Source organism: Macaca thibetana, chromosome Y (assembly GCF_024542745.1).
Source record: "Macaca thibetana thibetana isolate TM-01 chromosome Y, ASM2454274v1, whole genome shotgun sequence".
Taxonomy (NCBI): Eukaryota; Metazoa; Chordata; class Mammalia; order Primates; family Cercopithecidae; genus Macaca; species Macaca thibetana.
In genome coordinates this window covers 9,173,226-9,196,482 of record NC_065599.1, presented here as the reverse complement: position 1 = coordinate 9,196,482, position 23,257 = coordinate 9,173,226, and the positions used below count along the sequence as shown (strand labels likewise).

General features: G+C 36.9%; 1 protein-coding gene across 8 annotated transcripts in view; it reads left to right on the top strand.

Annotated features, from left to right (window-relative positions):
* Positions 1-23,257, top strand: part of USP9Y (ubiquitin specific peptidase 9 Y-linked) — a 211,175-nt gene that overhangs the window by 122,781 nt on the left and 65,137 nt on the right. For all 8 annotated transcript variants that reach the window (XM_050777802.1, XM_050777798.1, XM_050777799.1 and 5 more), the window contains 8 exons: positions 251-491; positions 804-953; positions 1,711-1,831; positions 14,713-14,840; positions 15,029-15,307; positions 19,154-19,279; positions 20,239-20,364; positions 21,783-21,952. In XM_050777802.1, the coding sequence (XP_050633759.1) occupies positions 251-491; positions 804-953; positions 1,711-1,831; positions 14,713-14,840; positions 15,029-15,307; positions 19,154-19,279; positions 20,239-20,364; positions 21,783-21,952 (1,341 nt within the window). The remainder of the gene's footprint in view (positions 1-250; positions 492-803; positions 954-1,710; positions 1,832-14,712; positions 14,841-15,028; positions 15,308-19,153; positions 19,280-20,238; positions 20,365-21,782; positions 21,953-23,257) is intronic.

The window sequence follows — 23,257 nt, the reverse complement described above, 5'->3', positions numbered from 1 at the left end:
TACGATTAACAACAGAATTTGATTATTGCATTTCCAAGATTGTGATGTTTGTTCAGTTTAAAAGCAGCATGATGTTCTAAAGATCCTAAAAACAAAATAAGCTGTTTTAACTATCATCTTCTGACTTAATAAGAAAATACTAAATTTTCAGGGTTTTTGTTGTTGTTTTGTTTTTTTTAGCAGTCTGCTTAATAGAATTGCGGTTTTTTCTGTTTTTAAAATTCTTTTTATTTTCTTATTTATTTTTCAGAGCATTTCGTGGCAAACACCTGTCTCTTATAGTTCGGTTTCCAAACCAGAGCAGACAGGTTGATGAGTTGGATATATGGTCTCATACAAATGACACAGTTGGTTCAGTACGGCGATGTATTGTTAATCGTATTAAAGCCAATGTAGCCCATACAAAAATTGAACTTTTTGTGGGTGGTGAGCTGATAGATTCTGAAGATGACAGAAAGCTAATTGGACAATTAAACTTAAAAGATAAATCTGTAAGTAAATACAACTTTTAAATAAGTCATGAAATTTAAATGTTGAGGCTATATTTTATTATTTAGTAAATGTCTGTTGGGCATCTGTTATGTACAAACTTCTGTGTTGGCATCTAGATTATAATAACCTTGAATAAGACAGATGTCACAGAACTTAAAGGAAATACAATTAAATGGTTATGTCAGTAATTTTTAAGTGTATTTCTAAAATTAAAGCATAAGGCGTATTTTAACCTTTCAACGTATCTAATTTCCATTAATTCTAGGAATGTTTTCCCTTGTCTTTGCTACTAAACACACTATTATCTTCAGCTAATTACAGCCAAACTTACGCAAATAAATTCCAACATGCCATCAAGTCCTGATAGCTCTTCCGATTCCTCAACTGCATCTCCTGGAAACCACTGTAATCATTACAATGATGGTCCCAATCTAGAGGTGGAAAATTGTTTGCCTGGGGTGGTGAGTAATTCTCTATGCAAAATATGAAGAAATGTGTACAACAGTTCTTTTTCTGAGGAGCTTCTTAGGTTTACAGAGATTCATAAATGGGTCAAAATGTCAATGGTATAGTCAACTGTTAACTTCTGAGTGAATTTCTTAGTTGTAGGAATTTATAATAAAATTATGTCGGTAGAATTAATGTGTTATAGCTTATGGTATTATATAGCTCTATAAGGTACTGTATTTTCAGTCTTTTAGGACAGTTTTAAAGAAAAATTGGATATATTATCTTTCTATGACTCTTAGAAATATATCTCATATGTAAAGGAACAACAACTTACACCTTTCTTAGCCTTTCCTTCAGCCTCTTAAAAATTGTGCCTGCAGTTATACCAGTCACTTCAGCATTAGGGAGATTTGAGTCCCTGAAAAAATTGGATTAGGAATTTAATTCCTGAGGGAGTGAGGTGCCTTTTGTATGATCAGCTTCCAAGTACTATGTGAAACTGTAGTTTACAAAACAATAGGAAAACTGTTGCAATGAAATTACTCAAAGTATATTAGAAAGCTTAATATGTAATGTATTAAATTTGCATGATGAATCAATGGATTTTTCAAAGTGAAAATAGTCATTTGGGGTAGTATAAATGGTATATCCAAAAATATGATTGACCAATAGAAACCTTATTTGAAGAGTACAGAGTAAATTTTCATTAACAAAAACCTTTTTGTGGCACCATTTGCAGGTAAATATTTTATACATTCTGTATTCTAGATAATGTCAATGCATCCCAGATACATCTCTTTCCTTTGGCAAGTTGCAGACTTAGGTAGCAACCTGAATATGCCACTTCTTAGAGATGGAGCAAGAGTACTTATGAAACTTATGCCACCAGGTAAGTAAATGGTCCATCCCCCTACTCTGGAGAAAGAATGCTCATAACTACATGACAGATGAAAAAGAAAATTTTAATAAATTCTGTTTGCAAATCTAATACACCTTGTGGAATAGTGTATAATGTTGATCATGTGTGTTTCATGGTATTACTGATGAAAATATTTTCATGGATGGGGAAATACTTAGAAGCATGTAATTTTTTAGAAAACTAATACTTCAGAAACTCAGGGTCTTTAAAGGCTTACGGTGAAGAACAACAGTCTTCTACCTCACCCTTCTGTCAAAAACTAGCCCTCAAGTAACTTTCTATTTTTTGTTGTTGGTTTCTTTTAAAATTTTTTTATTTTTAATTTTTTAGGTATCATAGTTGTATGTATTTATTACAGTATATGAGATGTTTTCATATAGGCATGCAATGTATAATAGTCACATCATGGAAAATGTGGTATTCATCCCCTGAAGCATTTATACTTCATGTTACAAACAATCAATTATATTCTTTTAGTTATTTTAAAGTATACAATTAAATTATTATTGTCTATAGTCACCCTGTTGTGCTGTCAAATACTAGGTCTTTTTTTTTTCTTTTTTATCATACTTTTAAGTTCTAGGGTACATGTGCACAATGTGCAGGTTTGTTAATATGTATACATGTGCCAAGTTGGTGTGCTGCACCCATTAACTCATCATTTACATTAGGTGTATCTCCTAATGCTATCTCTCCCCGCTTCCCCCATCCCACAATAGGACCCAGTGTGTGATATTCCCCTTCCTGTGTCCAGGTGTTCTCATTGTTCAGTTACCACCTATGAGTGAGAACATGCGGTGTTTGGTTTTCTGTTCGTGCGGTAGTTTCCTGAGAATGATGGTTTCGAACTGCATCCATATTCCTCAAGGGACATGAACTCATCTTCTTTTATGGCTGCATAGTATTCCATGGTATATATGTGCCACATTTTCTTCATCCAGTCTGTCACTGATGGACATTTGGGTTGGTTCCAAGTCTTTGCTATTGTGAATAGTGCCAGAGTAAACATACGTGTACACGTATTTTTATAGCAACATGATTTATAATCCTTTGATTATATACCCAGTAATGGGATGGCTGGGTGAAATGGTATTTCTGGTTCTAGATCCTTGAGGAATCGCCACAGTCTTCCACAAGGGTTGAACTAGTTTACAGTGCCAACAACAGTGTAAAAGTGTTCCTATTTCTCCACATCCTCTCCAGCACCTGTTGTTTCCTGACTTTATTATGATCACCATTCTAACTGGTGTGAGATGGTATCTCATTGTGGTTATGATTTGTATTTTTCTGATGGCTAGTGGTGATGAGCGTTTTTTCGTGTGTCTTTTGACTGCATGAATGTCTTCTTTTGAGAAGTGTCTGTTCATACCCTTTGCCCACTTTTGATGGAGTTGTGTGTTTTTTTCTTGTAAATTTGTTTGAGTTCTTTGTAGGTTCTGGATATTAGCCCTTTGTCGATGGGTACATTGCAAAAATTTTCTCCCATTCTGAAGGTTGCCTGTTCACTCTGATGGTGGTTTCTTTTGCTGTGCAGAAGCTCTTTAGTTTAATTAGATCCCATTTCTCAATTTTAGCTTTTGTTGTCATTGCTTTTGGTGTTCTAGACATGAAGTCCTTGCCCATGCCTATGTCCTGAATGGTATTACCTAGGTTTTCTTCTAGGGTTTTTATGGTTTTCGGTCTAACATTTAAGTCTGTAATCCATCTTGAATTAATTTTTGTATTAGGTGTAAGGAAAGGATCCAGTTTCAACTTTCTACTTATGGCTAGCCAGTTTTCCCAGCACCATTTATTAAATAGGGAATACTTTCCTCATTTCTTGTTTTTGTCCGGTTTGTCAAAGATCAGATGGTTGTAGATGTGTGGTATTATTTCTGAGGGTTCTGTTCTGTTCCATTGGTCTATATCTCTGTTTTGGTACCAGTAGTATACTGTTTTGGTTACTGTAGCCTTGCAGTATAGTTGGAAATCAGGTAGCATGATGCTTTCAGCTTTGTTCTTTTGGCTTAGGACTTTAAAGTATGAACCATATGAACTTTAAAGTAGTTTTTTCCAATTCTGTGAAGAAAGTGATTGGTAGCTTGATGGGGATGGCACTGAATCTATAAATTACCTTGGGCAATGTGGCCATTTTCACGATATTGATTCTCCCTATTCATGAGCATGGTATGTTCTTCCATTTGTTGGTGTCCTCTTTTATTTCACTGAGCAGTGGTTTCTAGTTCTCCTTGAAGAGGTCCTTCACATCCCTTGTAAGTTGGATTCCTAGGTATTTTATTTTCTTTGAAGCAACTGTGAATGGGAGTTCACTCATGATTTGGCTCTCTGTTTGTCTGTTATTGGTATATAAGAATGCTAGTGACTTTTGCACATTGATTTTGTATCCTGAGACTTTGCTGAAGTTGCTTATCAGCTTAAGGAGATTTTGGGCTGAGACAATGGGGTTTTCTAAATATACAATCATGTCATCTGCAAACAGGGACAATTTGACTTCCTCTTTTCCTAATTGAATACCCTTTATTTCTTTGTCTTACTTGATTGCCCTGACCAGAACTTCCAACACTGTGTTGAATAGGAGTGGTGAGAGAGGGCATCCCTGTCTTGTGCCAGTTTTCAAAGGGAATGCTTCCAGTTTTTGCCCATTCAGTATGATATTGGTTATGGATTTGTCATAAATAGCTCTTACTATTTTGAGATATATTCCATCAGTACCAAATTTATTGAGAGTTTTTATCATGAAGAGCTGTTGAATTTTGTCAATGGCCTTTTCTGCATCTATTAAGATAATCATGTGGTTTTTGTCTTTGGTTCTGTTTATATGCTGGATTATGTTTATTGATTTGCATATGTTGAACCAGCCTGGCATCCCAGGGGTGAAGCCCACTTGATCATGTTAGATAAGCTTTTTGATGTGCTGCTGGATTCATTTTGCCAATATTTTATTGAGGATGTTTGCATCAGTATTCATCAGGGATATTGGTCTAAAATTCACTTTTTTTGTTGCGTCTTCGCCAGGCTTTTATATCAGGATGATGTTGGCCTCATAAAATGAGTTGGGGAGGATTCCCTCTTTTTCTGTTGATTGGAATAATTTCAGAAGGAGTGGTACCAGCTTATCCTTGTACCTCTGGTAGAATTCGGCTGTGAATCCGTCTGGTCCTGGACTTTTTTTGGTTGGGAGGCTATTAATTATTGCCTCAATTTCAGAACCTGTTACTAGTCTGTTCAGAGATTCAACTTCTTCCTGGTTTAGTCTTGGGAGAGTGTATGTGTCCAGGAATTTATCCATTTCTTCTAGATTTTCCAGTTTATTTGCATAGAGGTGTTTACAGTATTCTCTGATGGTAGTTTGTATTTCCGTGGGGTTGGTGGTGATATCCCCTTTATCATTTTTTATTGCATCGACTTGATTCTTCTCTTTTATTAGTCTTGTGGTCTATCAATTTTGTTGATCTTTTAAAAAACCCAGCTCCTGGATTCACTAATTTTTTTGAAGGATATTCTGTGTCTCTATCTCCTTCAGTTCTGCTCTGACCTAAGTTATTTCTTGCCTTCTGCTAGCTTTTGAATGTGTTTGCTCTTGTTTCTCTAGTTCTTTTAATTGTAATGTTAGTGTGTCAATTTTAGATCTTTCCTGCTTTCTCTTGTGGGCATTTAGTGCTATAAATTTCCCTTTACACACTGCTTTAAATGTGTCCCAGAGATTCTGGTATGTTGTATCTTTGTTCTCATTGGTTTCAAAGAACATCTTTATTTCTGCCTTCATTTTGTTATGTACCCAGTAGTCATTCATGAGCAGGTTGTTCAGTTTCCATAAAGTTGTGCGGTTTTGATTGAGTTTCTTAATCCTGAGTTCTAGTTTGATTGCACTGTGGTCTGAGAGACAGTTTGTTATAATTTCTGTCCTTTTACATTTGCTGAGGACTTTACTTCCAATTATGTGGTCAATTTTGGAATAAGTGCGATGTGGTGCTGAGAAGAATGTGTATTCTGTAGATTTGGGGTGGAGAGTTCTGTAGATGTCTATTAGGTCTGCCTGGTGCAAAGTTGAGTTCAATTCCTGGATATCCTTTTTAACTCTCTGTCTCATTGATCTGTCTAATGTTGACAATGGAGTGTTAAGTTCTCCCATTATTATTGTGTGAGAGTTTAAGTGTCTTTGTAAGTCTCCAAGGACTTGCTTTATGAATCTGGGTGCTCCTGTATTGGGTGCATATATATTTAGGAAAGTTAGCTCTTCTTGTTGAATTGATCCCTTTACCATTATGTAATGGCCTTGTCTGTCTCTTTTGATCTTTGTTGGTTTAAAGTCTGTTTTATCAGAGACTGGGATTGCAACCCCTGCCTTTTTATTCCCCCTTTTGCTTGATAGATCTTCCTCTATCCCTTTATTTTTAGCCTGTGTATGCCTGTGCACATGAAATGGGTCTCCTGGATACAGCAAATTGATGGGTCTTGACTCTTTATCCAATTTGCCTGTCTTTGTCTTTTAATTGGAGCATTTAGCCTATTTACATTTAAGGTTAATGTTGTTATGTGTGAATTTGATCCTGTCATTATGATGTTAGCTGGTTATTTTGCTCATTAGTTGATGCAGTTTCTTCCTAGCATCGATCATCTTTAAATTTTGGCATGTTTTTGCAGTGGCTGGTACCGGTTGTTCTTTCCATGTTTAGTGCTTCCCTCAGGAGCTCTTGTAGGGCAGGCCTGGTGGTGACAAAATATCTCAGCATTTGCTTGTATGTAAAGGACTGTATTTCTCCTTCATTTCTGAAACTTAGTTTGGCTAGGTATGAATTTCTGAGTTGAAAATCCTTTCCTTAAGAATGTTGAATATTGGCCCCCAATCTCTTCTGGCTTGTAGAGTTTCTGCCGAGAGATCCACTGTTAGTCTGATGGGCTTCCCTTTGTGGTTAACCCAACCTTTCTCTCTGGCTGCCCTTAACATTTTTTTTTCCTTCATTTCAACTTTGTTGAATCTGATAATTATGTGTCTTGGAGTTGTTTTTCTCGAGGATTATCTTTGTGGTGTTCCATTTCCTGAATTTGAATGTTGTCCTGCCTTGCTAAGTTGGGGAAGTTTTCCTGGATAATCTCCTGCAGTCTGTTTTCCAACTTGGTTCCATTCTCCCTGTCATTTCAAGGTACACCAGTCAGACGTAGATTTGGTCTTTTCACATAGTCCCATATTTCTTGGAGGCTTTATTCATTTCTTTTTACTCTTTCTTCTCTAAACTTCTCTTCTCACTTCATTTCATTCATTTGATCTTCAGTCACTGATACCCTTTCTTCCAGTTGATCGAGTCAGTTACTGAAACTTGTGCATTTGTCATATGGTTCTCGTGTCATGGTTTTCATCTCTGTCAGGTCGTTCAAGGACTTTTCTGCATTGGTTATTCTAGTTAGCCATTCATCAAATTTTTTTCAAGGTTTTTAGTCTCTTTGCGCTGGCTTCGTAATTCCTTCTTTAGCTCAGAGAAGTTTGATCGTCTGAAGTCTTCTGTCAACTCATCAAAGTCATTCTCTGTCCAGCTTTGTTCCATTGCTGGCGAGGAGCTGTGTTCCTTTGGAGGGGCAGGTGTGCTTTTGATTTTCCAGCTTTTCTGTACTGCCTTTTCCCCAACTTTGTGGTTTTATCTACCTTTGATCTTTGATGATGGTGACGTACTGATGGGGTTTTGGTGTGGATGTCCTTTGTGTTTGTTAGTTTTCCTTCTAACAGTCAGGACCCTCAGCTGCAGGTTTGTTGGAGTTTACTCGAGGTCCACTCCAGACCCTGCTTGCCTGGGTATCAGCAGCAGATGCTGCAGAAGAGTCAATATTGCTGAACAGCAAATGTTGCTGTCTGATCGTTCCTCTGGAAGCTTTGTCTCATAGGTGCACCCAGCCTGTGAGGTGTGAAGTGTCAGTCTGCCTCTAGTGCGGGATGTCTCCCAGTTAGGCTACACGGGGGTCAGAGACCCACTTGAGCAGACAGTCTGTCCATTCTGAAATCTCAGACTCCATGCTGGGAAAACCACTACTCTCTTCAAAGCTGTCAGATGGACATTTACATCTGCAGAGGTTTCTGCTGTCTTTTGTTTGGCTATGCCCTGTCCCCAGAGGTGGAGTCTACAGAGGCAAGCAGGCATCCTTGAGCTACAGTGGGCTCCACCCAGTTTGAGCTTCCCTGCCACTTTGTTTACCTACTCAAGCCTCAGCAATGGTGGGTGCCCCTCACCCAGCCTCGCTGCCGCCTTGAGGTTAGATCTCAAACTGCTGTGCTAGCAATGAGCGAGGCTCCATTGGCATGAGACCCTCCGAGCCAGGTGCGGGATATGATCTCCTGGTGTGCCATTTGCTAAGACCCTTGGTAAAGTGCAGTGTTAGGGTGGGAGTGACCTGATTTTCCAGGTGCTGTGTGTCATGGTTTCCCTTGGCTCGGAAGGGGAATTCCCTTCCCCCTTGCGCTTCCTGGGTGAGGCAGTGCCTTGCCCTGCTTCGGCTCTCACTCCTTGGGCTGCACACACTTTCCTGCACCCACTATCCAACACTCTCCATTGAGATGAACCTGGTACCTCAGTTGGAAATGCAGAAATCACCCATCTTCTGTGTCGCTCATGCTGGGAGTTGGAGGCTGGAGCTCTTCCTATTCAGCCATCTTGGCGTGGATCACTAGGTCTTACAAGGTTTAACTTTCATTTCTGGATATAACGGTTTATTTCTAAGCACTATGCCCTTGCTATTTTTGTGTGTCAGGTTTTCGATATTAAATATTGACTTGTGAAAATGTATGTCTTACACATTACCATATCCTTCCTCTCTAGTCATGTCACAGTTTTTGTTTAAATCTATCTGCATTGTTCACATTTTTAAGACAATTTGAAAATACTACAATCTCCTAAGTTACTCACACCTCATTATACTAGATTTTAATATTGCCCTTATCATTTGCTTGGTTTTCTTGGTGTTAATTACTGTATTTTCTCATATTCCTTCCAGTAACTTCCTAAAACAATTGTTCATGTGGTCAAATGTGTTATATCGTGTTTTCTTGGAGCATTTCATCTTCCTGCTCCCTTGTGCTTTGTTCTCTTTGACACAGCTGTCATTCTAGAACTTACGTATACAGCTTTTCCTTTGGTGATCTTTTGTTCTCCTTGGTCTTACATCTTTCTTGAGTCAGTCTTCATTTTGCTGAAGCACACCCTCCTAAAAATTGATACATGGAAGTTAAGATTTTTTTGTTAAGACATTGCTTTTTGGGACAGCTAAACTCCCACATGCAATAGTTTATTATTTGGTTTTGTTTTTTTCTATTTTTTTACTTGGAGTAGGTTGAACATAGAGTTGAAAGTAGAACGTCGGCAGTTTCATAGCAATATTGGTTGCTGGGACGTCTGAGCCTGTTGTGTCTTAACTTTCTCTCTAGAAGCTTTGTTTTTAACTCTTTAGTTCTGAAATCTAATGATGAAGTGCCTTGGAATGGTAGTTTTATTTTGATTTTTTTGTTTATTGTGTGTACCAAGTAATCAACAGATCTGGTTAGTTGAAAGAGTAGTTTCTTTAGCTGTGAGAAATTGCTATTTTTGTATAAATAGCATCTGATTTTAACTTACTGTCATTAAATGGCCTGTATTTCTTGGCCTACAAATGCACCAGTTTTTCAGCTCCAAGACTAAATTGGCCATTAACCGATCACTGATTGTTTTAGTGTAAAATGTTACATAGAAGATAAAATATGGGCTCTCTTAACATGTAAATAAAATCTACCATATGTATATGTCTATAGATGTGCCTTGGAGATACTGTGGTTTCCATTACCAGATCACCACAATAAAGTGTACCTCTAAATAAATCAAGTCGAAGAAGTTTCTTTGTTTCCTTGTGCGCATAAAAGTTATTTTACACTGTACTGTAGTCTGTAAAATACTTTTTGTTAAAACATACTAACAATCATGTGAGCCTTCATCGAATTGTAACTTTTTGCCAGTGAAGGGTCTTGCTTCAACATCAACTGCTGTTAACTGATCAGGGTGATGGTTACTGAAGCTGGGGACATCCGTGGTGATTTTTTAAAAGGAGACAACAGTGAACTTTTCTGCTATTGACTGTCCTTTCTGGATAGATTTCCCTGTAGCTTGGGATAGTATTTGATAGCATCTGACCCCAAGTAAAACTTATTTCAAAACTTGAGTCAATCCTCTCAAACTCTGCTCCTGCTTTATCAACTAAGCTTATGTATTGTAATATTCTAAATCCTTTGTTGTCATCTCAACAGTATTCATAACAATATCTTTTCCAGGAGTAGATTTCATCTCGAGAAACCACTTTGTTTGCTCAGCTGTATGAAGCAAGTTCATCTCTGTTAAAGTTTTATTGTGAGATTGCAGCAATTCAGTCACATTTTCAGGCTTCACTTCTAATTCTAGTTATCTTGCTATTCCACTTGTGTCTGTAGTACCTTCCCCCGCAGATGTCTCAAAGTCATTCAACTTGTTCCAAACTCCCAGTAATGTTGTTATATTGACCTCTTCCCATGAATCGTGAATGTTCTTAGTGGCATCTAGAAGGGAAATTCCTTTCCAGAAGGCTTTCAATGTACTTTGCCCAGATTCAACAGGGAATCACTATCTATGGCAGCTATAGTCATACAAAATGTAATCCTTTTTTTTTTTTTTTTTTTTGAGACTGTTTTACTATGTCACCCAGGATGGATTGCAGTGGTACCCTCTTGGCTCACTGCAACCTCCACCTTTCAGGTTCAAGCGATTGTCCCGCCTTAGCATCCCAAGTGGCTGGGATTACAGGTGAGTGCCACCACGTGCAGCTTATTTATTGTATCATTAGTAGGAATGGGGTTTCACCATTTTGACCAGGCTGGGTCTTAAGTTCCTGGCCTCAAGTGATCTGCCTGCCTTGGCCTACCAAAGCTCTGGGATTATGAGTGTAAGCTACCATACCAAGCTATTCTTAAGTGATAAAGTGAAACTCACAATTACTTCATGGGCTGCATAATGGACATTGTGTCGGCAAGCAATGAAAACACTATTCATTTTCTTGTACATCTCCTTCAGAGCTCCTGGGTAGCCAGATGCATTGTCAATCAGCAGTAATACTTTGAAAAAAATCTTTTTTTCTGCATGGTAGATCTCAACAGTGGGCTTATACTATTCAATAGGCCATCCTGTAAACAGATGTGCTGTCATCCCGGCTTTGTTATTTTGCTTGTAGGCCAGAGATGAAGGAGATTTTGCATAATTCTTAAGGACTCTAGGATTTTTGGGAATGGTAAATAAATAATTGGCTTCAAATTAAATTCACCTGTGACATTAGCCCCTAACAACAGAATTAGCCTGTTTTATAAAGCCTGGAAGCCAGGCATTAACCTCTCCTCTATAGCTAAGAAAGGTCTGGATGGAGTCCTCTTCTACTACAAGGCTGTTTTATTTGTACTGAAAATCCATTTACTGTAGACACCGTCGTCAATTATCTTGGCTCCCTATTCTAGGTAACTTGCTATAGCTTCAGCGTCAGCACTTGGTGCTTCAACTTGTACTTTTATGTTTTAGAGATTGCTTCCTCCCTTAAACCTCATGAACTAATCTCTGCTAGTTTTAAGCTTTTCTTCTGCAGCTTTCTTTTCTCTCAGCCTTTATAGAATTGGGGAAAGTAAGAGCTTCACTTTGGTTTAGGCTTTGGCTTAATGGAAGGCGTGGCTGTTATTGATCTATCCAGACAGCTAAAGCTTTCTTCTTTTCAATAAGGCTGTTTCACTTTCTAATCTTTCCTGTGTGTAGTGGAGCAACACTTCATTTTTTTCAAGAACTTTTCTTTTGCATTCACAACCCGGCTAACTGGTGTAAGAGATCCGTTCCAGCTTTTGGCTTACCTTTCTTACTAAGCTTAATCACTAGTTTTTGATTTAAAGTGAGAGATGTGTGACTCTTCCTTTCACCAGAACACTTAGAACATTGTAGGGTTATTAATGGCCTAATTTAAGCATTATTGTATATCAGTTTAGGGGAACCCAAGGAAGAGAGATGGGGAAAGACCAGTCAGTGGAGCAGTCAGAGTGCACACAGCATTCATTAAGTTTGCTGTGATATACTGGTGCAGTATATTGTCCCTCGAAACAATTACAATAGGAACATCAAAGACTGCTGGTTACAGATCACTTAACAGATATGATAATAATGAAAAACTTTGAAATCCTCTGAGAATTACCAAAATGTGACGCAAGACACAAAATGACCACATACTATGGAAAACATAGTGCTGATAGACTTGCTGGACACAGGATTACCATAAGCCTTCAATTTGTATAAAACACAGTATCTGCAAAGCATAGTGAAGCAGAGCATAATAAAGCTAGGCTTATCTGTCTGTCTGTCTGTCTGTCTATCTATCTATCTATCTATCTATCTATCTATCTATCTATGAATGAGATCCCATCAGTACCTCCAATTTTAGTCCAGTTCCACAGGCTTCTTTTTGTTTCTTTTCTCTTTCCTTATATGAAAGTTTTGTCTCCAGGAGTGAGGAACCTGGCTGAGTATTATTCTTTAATATATTTACTTGATTAATCCTATAGTTACCAATTATTTATCTTCTCTACCAACCTTTTCCTTGCCTAGATAACCTCCTCTTCACTTAGCTCAGGCTTCAGCCTCAAATGCCCGGCTGCCATTCAACATGCAATTTAAGCAGAGTACTACTAGAAATAAGAGCAACTGACTATGCATAATTTGGATGGCCCAGGTAGATACCTCAGTGTGATTATCTCCTGTTTTGGAAAATATTAAGTATGCACAAAATGAAAAGAGAAATTGTTGGCTTAACAGCATTGAGATAAAGCAGGTGAATGAAAGAATATTCTGAAACAGAGTGACTGCCATATAGGTGGAACATAAAAAGCATTAGCAGCTGAGAGCATTGCAAGGATGGGAATAGGTGTTCCCTTTTAATTTCCTAAAGTAGAGCTGAAAGCTTTTACGTATGTAGCACTCAAGCTAATGGCTTTCTATCTGAAAATTATACTTCTACTCTCTGGCTCTTCTTGCTGAGGAGGCCTTCCCATCTGCCAAGCTTAGCTTACACATTATACTAACATTATGATCCTCTTTGCCAATTGGATTGGATATGAGCTAATTGGTGTTACAGAAATGTGTTGTTATACAACAAGCAAGCTTATTTCTCCAGTGCAATTACTGAGTTTTGCTTGGTTTTTTCTTTTCTGCATGGTTGCCCCGGTCCACTGAAACTTTTTTTTCTTCTATTAAAATATAACCAACTTTTGACATTGTAATAGTGTCAAAGTCATCATGAATAATACAGAGTGTTTCCATATACCCTTCCAGATTCTGCACCTGTTAAAACATTGTCACACCTGCTGTTCATTCTTTCTCCATATAATTAATTCTTCTAACATTTGGAGAAGAAGTTACAGATAACCTACGTCTTTTTACCTAACTGTCTCAGTGTGTTTCCTTAGAACAAGAACATTCTCATATATAACCACAGAAGAATTTATCAGTATCAGGAATTATAACACCTTTGATGACATTGACATTATTGAAAAAGACCAGTTTTGTACAGTATTCCTCAAACTGGGCTTGCATGCCTTCTGACTATTATCATCAGCAGGCAATTCACTTTTTAAAAGAAATTATGGAAAAGTTACTGTACAGTTTATCATCTTAACCATTTTAAATTGTATAGTTCATTAGTAATAAGTGTTTTCACGTTGTTATGCAACCAATCTCCAGAATTTTTTTCTTTTCACAAAGCTGAAACTTGGTACGCACTAAAAACAACTCTTCTATTTCTTCCTGCTGCTCTGCCCTCACAGTCATCATTCTACTTTCTCTTTCTGAGTTTTAATACTCTACATAGCTCATGTAAGTGAAATAATACAGTGTTTTTCTTTTTGTGACTAGCTTATTTCACGCAGTAATGTCCTCAGAGTTCATCATGTTTTAGCATGTGGCAGAATTGTTTTGTTTTTAAGGCTGAATAATATAGCATGGTTTGTGTATACTAGATTTTGTTGATCCACTCATCTGTTGATGGACAGTTAGGTTGTTTTCAGCTTTCAACTACTATGAACAATACTTCTTTGAATATTTGTGTACAAGTTTTGTTGGGGACTTATGTTTGTATTCTCTGGGTTGTGTATCTGGGACTCAAATGGCTGGATGACAGTAACTCTATGTTTCACTTATTGGAAACTACTGAGTTTTTCCAAAGTGACTGTACTGCTTTATGATCCTCCCAGTAAGGTCGGAGTGTTACAGTTTCTCCGCATCTTCACCAATACTACTTAAAATTTTTTTTTTTCAAATATGATTATCCATTCTACTCGTGTTAAAGTGATATGTTAATATGGTTTTGTTTGCATTTCTTTGATGACTAATGATGCTGAGCAGTTTTTCATTTGCTTCCTAACCATTTGTCTATTTTTGAAGAAATGTCTGTTAACATCCTTTGCTCATTTTTAATTGATTATTTGTCATTTTATTATTCAGTTATATGTGGTCAATGCTTGTATTCTCTTTCCATTGTTTGGTTTTGTTTTGTTTTGTTTTGTTTTTCCTTTCTGTCTCCAGTGGATGAAGGAGGATATATTGACTTGAAGTCTCTGGATAGGAAACCCTTCCCTTCATATTTTGTGTTGGCAGTTAAGGAGTCCTGATTGATCATTAATCAGTCCGTCCAGTTCTAGTTATAAATTATAATATTTGATCTCAGCTTAATTGAGATTTGTGGATATGATTTTTATTTATGTAAAATAATACTCTTCGGCAAATATGAAACAATAATAGCACATGAGTTACGTTTTATTTTAGTCTGTGTCTTTTTTTCCTTTGCAGATAGAACAGCTGTAGAAAAATTACAAGCTGTTTGTTTGGACCATGCAAAAGTTGGAGAAGGCAAACGTCCACCTCTTGACTCTCTTTTCTTTGGTCCTTCTGCCTCCCAGGTTCTATACCTAACAGAGGTTGGTTTTTGCCTTTGCAAAAATATAATTTTTATATTATATGGTAATGTCAAGAACACTGATAAGACTGTAAAGAAAGTTTCTAAAATAGTCAAGAATTTCTTAGCAATGATCAGAGGAGAAATAGACGTTACTAAGTTATTTTTTAAAATCCCTTTTAATATAGTCTCCTTTTTTTTTTATTCCAGGTAGTTTATGCCTTGTTAATGCCTGCTGGTGCGCCTCTAACTGATGGGTCCTCTGACTTTCAAGTTCACTTCTTGAAAAGTGGTGGCTTACCCCTTGTACTGAGTATGCTAATAAGAAATAACTTCTTGCCAAATACAGATACGGAAACTCGAAGGGGTGTTTATTTAAATGCTCTTAAAATAGCCAAAATGTTGTTAACTGCCATTGGCTATGGCCGTGTTCGAGCTGTAGCGGAAGCTTGTCAGCCAGTTGTAGATGGTACAGACCCCGTAACACCGGTAATAAATGTTAAGAAACTTTTAAAAATATTTAGTCCTTAATATTTAATAAATATAAACTCTGTGTCTTTTAAGTAGATGATGGAAATAATTCAAAAAATAGCATGTTATCTTAGGAGTTTTTTCTATTAAGTTGTTTTCAAAATGTAAAGATTGACTACTGACTATGCTACTTTGAGTGAACTCCCCAGTCTCTTTAAATCCTTTTTTACTTTCAGTTGTTTAATGTAAACGTCACCTGAATCTTTTGTTAAATCATACCAGAAAGATACATAAAGACAGTTAATTATAAAGGAGAGTATATAATTGCCATGCAGCAAACCTCTCTTGCCACCACGACTATAAATCTCTTTCTGCTTTGCTGTTAGACTTGAGCAGCATCATCAGCAGTTCTCAAGAAGTGCTTAGATTGGATGCAGAAGATGAATTCAATTCTAACTAACGTTGAGTTTACTTATGTTATAAAGGATGGTTTTACTAATTTGTGTACTAATAACACAGATTATTATGTTTAGGTATGTGTGAGGTGTTAATCAGGGAAATTTGGATAGTGACTGGATTGTCTGTATATTCTAGATTGATCAAGTTTATTTTGGGTATGAGTCATGCTGTCATAATTGACCTAAAATAAAATGTCTGAGATTTGCTTCAAAATAATTCCGGGGTAGTATAATTCTGTGTTTGTTTCTTGGGGAGTTGGTGAAGCAGTTTAAACTTTTGTTAATAGTTATTCAAGCTAGATAATGGGTATTTGAGGATTTATTATATTTTCTCTGCTTTTATATATTTTTTGAAATGTTTCATCCGAAAAAAAGAAGAAAGTAGTCTTGTGCATGTCAATTTAGGTAATAATTTACAAAGCTCTGTCTCCATCCTGAGTAAGTTTTACTGCTTTCTATGTCGTGGGCTTCATGCATATTTACATAAAAAGAGGTAGAGTTCTTATCATGGTCCTTGTTGTGGGAGTTCACTGAAGTACAAACGATATTTTTGGTATCTTTTTACACATTTCTTTCTGTGTGCATGTTTAAGAAGTGTGCTACCAGAGGACACAGAGATATATATTAATCTCTAATCATATCCTAGTAAGGAGCTTAAGGAAAATTAGTCTTTAAAATATGTTTAATATACCACTGTCTACAATACATACAAGAGAGTTACATTTTAAGAAATTGGAAAATGCAAAGAAAATTCTTAGGGGGTTCTCTCATAGATTTAAAAACTTTTTATACTATTAAGTAAGATTTACTTTTTGCACATTCCACGCTTATTATTCCTTAATTACCATAATTACTTTCCATGGAGAAGCTTCCAATAGAGAATATTTGGTTCTGCCAGTATTAGAGTAAACACTGTTATTTTTTCACTTTGGGGCATTCCTAATCCTTTTTGGAGAGTTATTGTATCAACAGTAATGGTAACAAGACAATTTCAGTGTAAGAACAAGTAACACAAGACCTTGCTGACATGAAAAACTCTAGTTAGATTAGCAAAATTCAATTTGCAGTTTTAAAGCATTGTGTAACTTTTTATTCAACAAGTAATTGATATTATGTATCTACTTAATATCTACTATAAACCAGCTATTGCTACAGATGCAATGTAGACCTCACCTTACATAATTTCTATCTGCATGCAGATTAATTTATTGGATAATGATGATCAAAATATATCAAGTTCTTGTATGCCAGTCACTGTGCTTTATCTCCATTAATCACAAAGATAACTATATTTGTTGAGCCTTGGCTATTACTTTCTGTTTTGTAAGTGAAAAGTGAGACCTGGAGCCATGAAGTAGCTTGGTCCAAGATGATAACCGTCATCTGAGAATTTGTTTTTTTTTTTTGAGATGGAGTCTCTTTCTTTTTTTTTTTTGAGATGGAGTCTCGTTCTGTCACCAGCCTGGAGTGCAGTGATTCCATCTTGGTGCACTGCAAGCTCCGCCTTTCGGGTTCAAGTGAATCTGCTACCTCAGCCTCCCGAGTAGCTGGGACTACAGGCGCGTGCCACCAAACCTAGCTAATTTTTGTATTTTTACTAGAGACAGGGGTTTCACCATGTTGGGCAGGCTGGTCTCAAACTCCTGACCTCAGGTGATTCACCCGCCTCGGCCTCGCAAAGTGCTGGGATTACAGGCGTGAGCCACCATGTCCAGCCAGCTGAGGTTTTTAATTCAGTGAAGCTGCTGACTTGGCAACTATATTTTTACCACCTTTGCAATACTAGTGTTTTTGTGTGTGAAATTTTATGTAGTATCACTTGGCAAATCATTTGTGAAAAATTTATTTTAAAATGAAAATAATATGTAAGTAACAGATAAATTTTAAAATTCATTGGTTGAAGTTGGAAACAGTGGCTGAAAGTATTTGATCTATTTGGTCTTAACATTTTGCCCGCCTGACAATTGCAGTAATACCTCCCCTAGACTCTTGAAATTCTTTTTTTTTTTTGAGACTGAGTCTGGCTCTGTCGCCCAGGCTGGAGTGCAGTGGCCGGATCTCAGCTCACTGCAAGCTCCGCCTCCCGGGTTTACGCCATTCTCCTGCCTCAGCCTCCGGAGTAGCTGGGACCACAGGCGCCCGCCACCTCGCCCGGCTAGTTTTTTGTATTTTTTAGTAGAGACGGGGTTTCACCGTGTTAGCCAGGATGGTCTCGATCTCCTGACCTCGTGATCCGCCCGTCTCAGCCTCCCAAAGTGCTGGGATTACAGGCTTGAGCCACCGTGCCCGGCTGAAATTCTTAAAATATCTGTTTTAATATGATGTTTTTAAACTTTTTTTAAACTTTGGGCCAGTTGCAGTGTGTCATGCCTGTAATCCCAGCACTTTGGGAGGCCTAGAGGGGAAGATCATGTGAGGTCAGGAGTCCGAGACCAGCCTGGTCAGCATGGGGAAACGCTGTTTTCTCCTAAAAATGCAAAAATTAGCCGAGTGTGGTGATGTGTGTATGTAATCCCAGCTACTCGGGAGGCATAGGCAGGAGAATCGCTTGAACCCAGGAGGGAGAGGTTGTAGTGAGTCGAGATTTCATGACTGTACTCCATCCTGGGTGACAGATTGAGACTCCTTCTCAAATTAAAAAAAATAATAAAATAAAACTTTACTGTGCAAATAACAGCTGTAGAGAGGATGGTAGGTTAAGCTGTGAGAAACTTTTAGCCTGCTGTGAAATGAGCATTAGAATGCAGGTGGCATAATCAGCCTTAGGCAAAATAAGGAGCATCCTAAAGACTAAGTTTGTAGATTTTAAAGGACAGTTTACTGGTATCCCCATAGGCCTGTATTATGGTAGGCCTAGTCACCTGTGGCAAAAAGGGGGACCAGGAGAAGTTTCTACCCAGAGACACGTTGTATCATTTTTCTCCTGCAAATGAGCCCAAGTGCAGAAATAATAATAGAGTTCATCTCAAATTGGAGTTTCCAGGGTGTCACTATGTGTGTAGTTTATTTCACTTTGAGTAATGTTCAGTATTCAAGGTATGGTAATTCCACATTTTGTTAACATTTGTCTATTGATGGACATCTGGATTATTTCTAGTTTTGGCTAATGGGAGTAAAACTGTCAGGAAACTCATCAACATATCATAGAGCTTCTGTGGATATATGCTTTTATATCTCTTGGGTAAACACCTCCACACCTCTGTTACTTTGAAGGACAGCTCCATAATGTTGGCAATGTGAAATAATTTTTATGCAAACCCCCATAAACTGTACAGGGGATAAGTGAAGGAATAACATCCTGAAGAAGTGATGATGGATGAGGAGTAAAAAAATTTTTAATGTAAAAATTTTAGGGATTATGGTATATAGTTTTTTCATTTGATGTAAAATGATTCACTTTTTTCAGATTAACCAAGCTACTCATGATCAAGCAGTGGTGCTACAAAGTGCTCTTCAGAGCATTCCTAATCCCTCATCCGAGTGCATACTTAGAAATAAGTCAGTACTTCTTGCTCAGCAAATATCAGATGAGGTTAGTATGAAATTTTGACAGTTCTGGGATCCTGAATGATCTCTTCTTAACACATAAATAAATTAAGCTGTGAGAATTTGAGGCTAAATATTGTAGACCCAAAACACTTCAGTCTGTATCTCTATTTATTTATTTAAAATTTCATAAGGTTATGTTTGACCTGATAGCTGCTAATATTAATATTACAGCTTCAGAAATTTTGAAATTTTTAAATAAGCTTTTTGTGTTTTAATTTACATTGCACAAACTAGATCAAGTAAGTTTTGGTATATGTTTAAACTGCTCACACAAGCAAGGAATAGGATGTTTACATTGGCTCCAGAAGTTTTCTTGTGATGTTTATTCTCTTAAATTTTACATAAATGGAATCATATACATTGTACCCCTTTGGGTCTGGGTTGTATCTATCAGCAAAATTGTGAAAGTCGTCCATGTTGTTATATATTTGTGTAGCTTATTTCATTTTGGGTAATAGTTTATGTATGGTTACTCCACATGTTGCTAATTCATTCATGTGTTTTTGGACATTTGGATTATTCACAACAGTCTAGTTTTGACTTCTGTGAATAAAATTTTTAGGAAGCTCATCAAGTCATAGTGATTCTGTGGACATATGTTTTTGTATCTCTTGGATAACCACCTCTGCATAGCTAAGTAATTTGAATGTTTTTATTTTTAAAAATTTATGAAAAATAGGATAAAGCCATATGAGGCTTGAACCTGAAGCACACTTTGTGGATATTGCCATATCTTCCCTTCATATGGGAAGTCATATTTTTTGACTTCATGTTAAGATATTAAAAATGAGACTAAGGGAACTTTTGTCTTTAAAGGCAGGTCTGATGATGTTTACTTTTACTGCCATTTCCACTTCGTTCACAAAGAGAGATGTTTTGTTTTCCTGATTATTCACTTTAACATTCTGTCAGCACTTTTAATTATTTCTTTCTTTTCTGCAGGCTTCAAGATACATGCCTGATATTTGTGTAATTAGAGCTATACAGAAAATTATCTGGGCATCAGCATGTGGGGCATTAGGACTAGCATTTAGCCCAAATGAAGAAATAACTAAAATTTATGAAATGGTAAGAATTGTTACAGAAATCGATTTTAAGAAAATGTTGCTTGATTGTACATGTGATTAAATTTTCATCATTTCTGTCACCTTATAGACCAAGTCGCTTGTATCTAATAGTTTAATTTCTACTTATAAATAGAATATGTAGTTTTATTTTGAAAATAAAATAGGAGCCTGCCATGAGGCAGCTTTCTTTTCCTCCTTTTTAAAAAGACTTCTCATTGACTCAAATATAGTTATACCATAGTGAATCCACCTCTCCCCATTTTCTTCCATTCTTCATTCTTCATGAGTTTGTCCTGTGTAAATTTTTGGTTAATTGTCTCTTTGGGAATTATGGCATTTAAATTTTACTTGGCATCAGGCACAGTGGCTCACACTTGTTAATCCCAGCACGATAGGAGGCTGAGGTGAGCAGATTGCCTGAGGTCAGGAGTTCGAGACCAGCCTGGTCAACGTGGTGAAACCCCATCTCTCCAGCGGGTGAGGGGTGGGGGAAGGGGGGAAGGGAAAGGGGGGAAATCAGCTGCACGTAGTGGCACAGACCTGTAATCCCAGCTATGTGGGCAGCTGAGGCATGAGAATTGCTTGAACCCAGGAGGCAGAGGGTTGCAGTGAGTGGAGATCATGCCTCTGCACTCAAGCCTGGGCAACAGAGCAAGACTCTGTCTCAATCAATCAATCAATTTTACTTGGTTCTTTTAGAACACTCAAAAGCAGGAAGAATGTCTACCATTTAGGTATTATCACCAGCCTTCTGGTACATTAAGCAAGCTATTTATAGAAATAAGACTGTGTTTGGCTCTTTGACATCTATGATATTTACCTACCCCTATAGAACCCTGATGGTCTCCGTTAAAATACACATTAGTGGGTTTAAATATATGTTAGTGTAGTTAAAAGGAGAAAGTGAGTCATGGTATTATACAACTTCCCTTTTTGGAATAGTTGGATGGTTTTTCTGTTCCAGATATATAAGTCTTAGTTACATTTTGATGGATAGTGGCAGATTAAAAATTATTAGCTACCTAGTTGGTTATGTTTCAGGTTGCAGAAGTCTTCCATGGGCTTCCTGAACATTTGTGTTATGATCGATTTTTGAATGAAATGACTTGTAGGTAGACTCTACGGTAGAACTAGTCAAAGACCCAAACCACAGTGCCAAAGTGATTCTGTAGTAGCAGTTATGATTGAAGCAGATCACTCACATCCAGAAGAACATAAAAAGTGAGGAGTACCTATCATCGAATGTGCTTCTTAAATCCCACTTGGAGTATATCCCAAAGGGCTTCTGTAGCGACAAGTGAAGAGTCTGAGGCTGCATGGTCTTTACTGAGTAGGCAATTGTAAATGGTAACTAGAGAGTTTGTGAATTTCTTCTTGAATATGTCTCTAGGTAACTTGCTCCTGATTCTAATTTTCCAGACCACCAATGGAAGCAATGAGCTGGAAGTGGAAGATGAACAAGTTTGCGGTGAAGCACTGGAAGTGATGACCTTATGTTTTGCTTTACTTCCAACAGCATTGGATGCACTTAGTAAAGAAAAAGCCTGGCAGACCTTCATCATTGACTTACTATTGCACTGTCCAAGCAAGTATGTGATTTTTATATTTAATTTGAAGGAAAGCTTACCTTACCATTTCAAGCAGAAATGAATGACTTCTAAAGAAAATTTTTTTTCTTTGGCCTTTCTTATTGTAGTAAAACATGTAATTATATACATAACACAAAATTAGCCACTTTAACCTCTTTTATAAGTTAGTTTTGTTTATTGGCATTAATTGCACAATATTGTGCAGTTATGACTGGCATATGTTGAGTGATTGCAATATCTCAAAAATATTTTATCACCCTCAAAATATTTTTTCACCCTCTAACAAATTCTTTTAATCAATGACTCCCATTTTCACTACCCTCCAATCTATAGTAACTTAAAATATTTATTCAGTTTCTATGCATTTACTATTTTAGGTACCTCATATAAGTGGAATCACACAAATTTGTGCCTTTGTATCTAGCTTGTTAGCTTAGCATAATGTTTTAAAGATTCATCTATGTTGTAGCATGGTCAGAACTTGATTCATTTTCAGGGGATACTCTCTTGTATGTGTATACTAGATGTTTTTATACATTGGTCTGTTGATGGACACCTGGATTATTTCTACCTTTTAGCTGTTGAGTACTATTATTGTGAATATTACTATGAGCACAGATCTCTGAGTTCCTGTTGTCAGAGCTGTTGAGTCTATTTCTAGAAATGGATATGCTGGGTCATAGGGTAAGTTGTGTTTAACTTTTTGAAGATCTGCTGAACTTTTTTAACATTGGCTTCAGTACTTTACACTCCCAACATCACTTTACACAGGCTTAAGTTTCTCCACATCCTCTCCCACACTATTTTCACTTTTGTTAATGGCCATTCTAATGTATATAAGATGGAACCTCATTGTGGTTTATATTTACATTTTCCTCATGACTTGACTAATGTAGTGATATTGAGCATCGGCTCTTGTGATATTACTGTTCACTTGTATATCTGCTTTAGAGAAATGTGTATTCCAGTTTTATACCATTATTGAATTTGATTATTTTTTGTAGTGAGTTTCTGTATATATTCTGGATATTAATTCCTTACCAGACTAATGATTTAGAGACATTTTCTCCTATTCTCCAGAATTTATTTCCACTCTGTTGTTAATGTTCTTTCATTCACAGTTGTTTTACATTTTAATGAAGTTTAATTTGTGTCTTTTTTGGTTGCCTGTATTTTTGTCATCCTCAAGATAGAAATCATTGGCAAATTCAGAGCAAAAGCTATTTTCTCCTACATTGTTTTCTAAGAATTTTATATTTTTATAGTTCTTAATTTTAGGTCTTTCATCCCATTGGAGTTGATTTT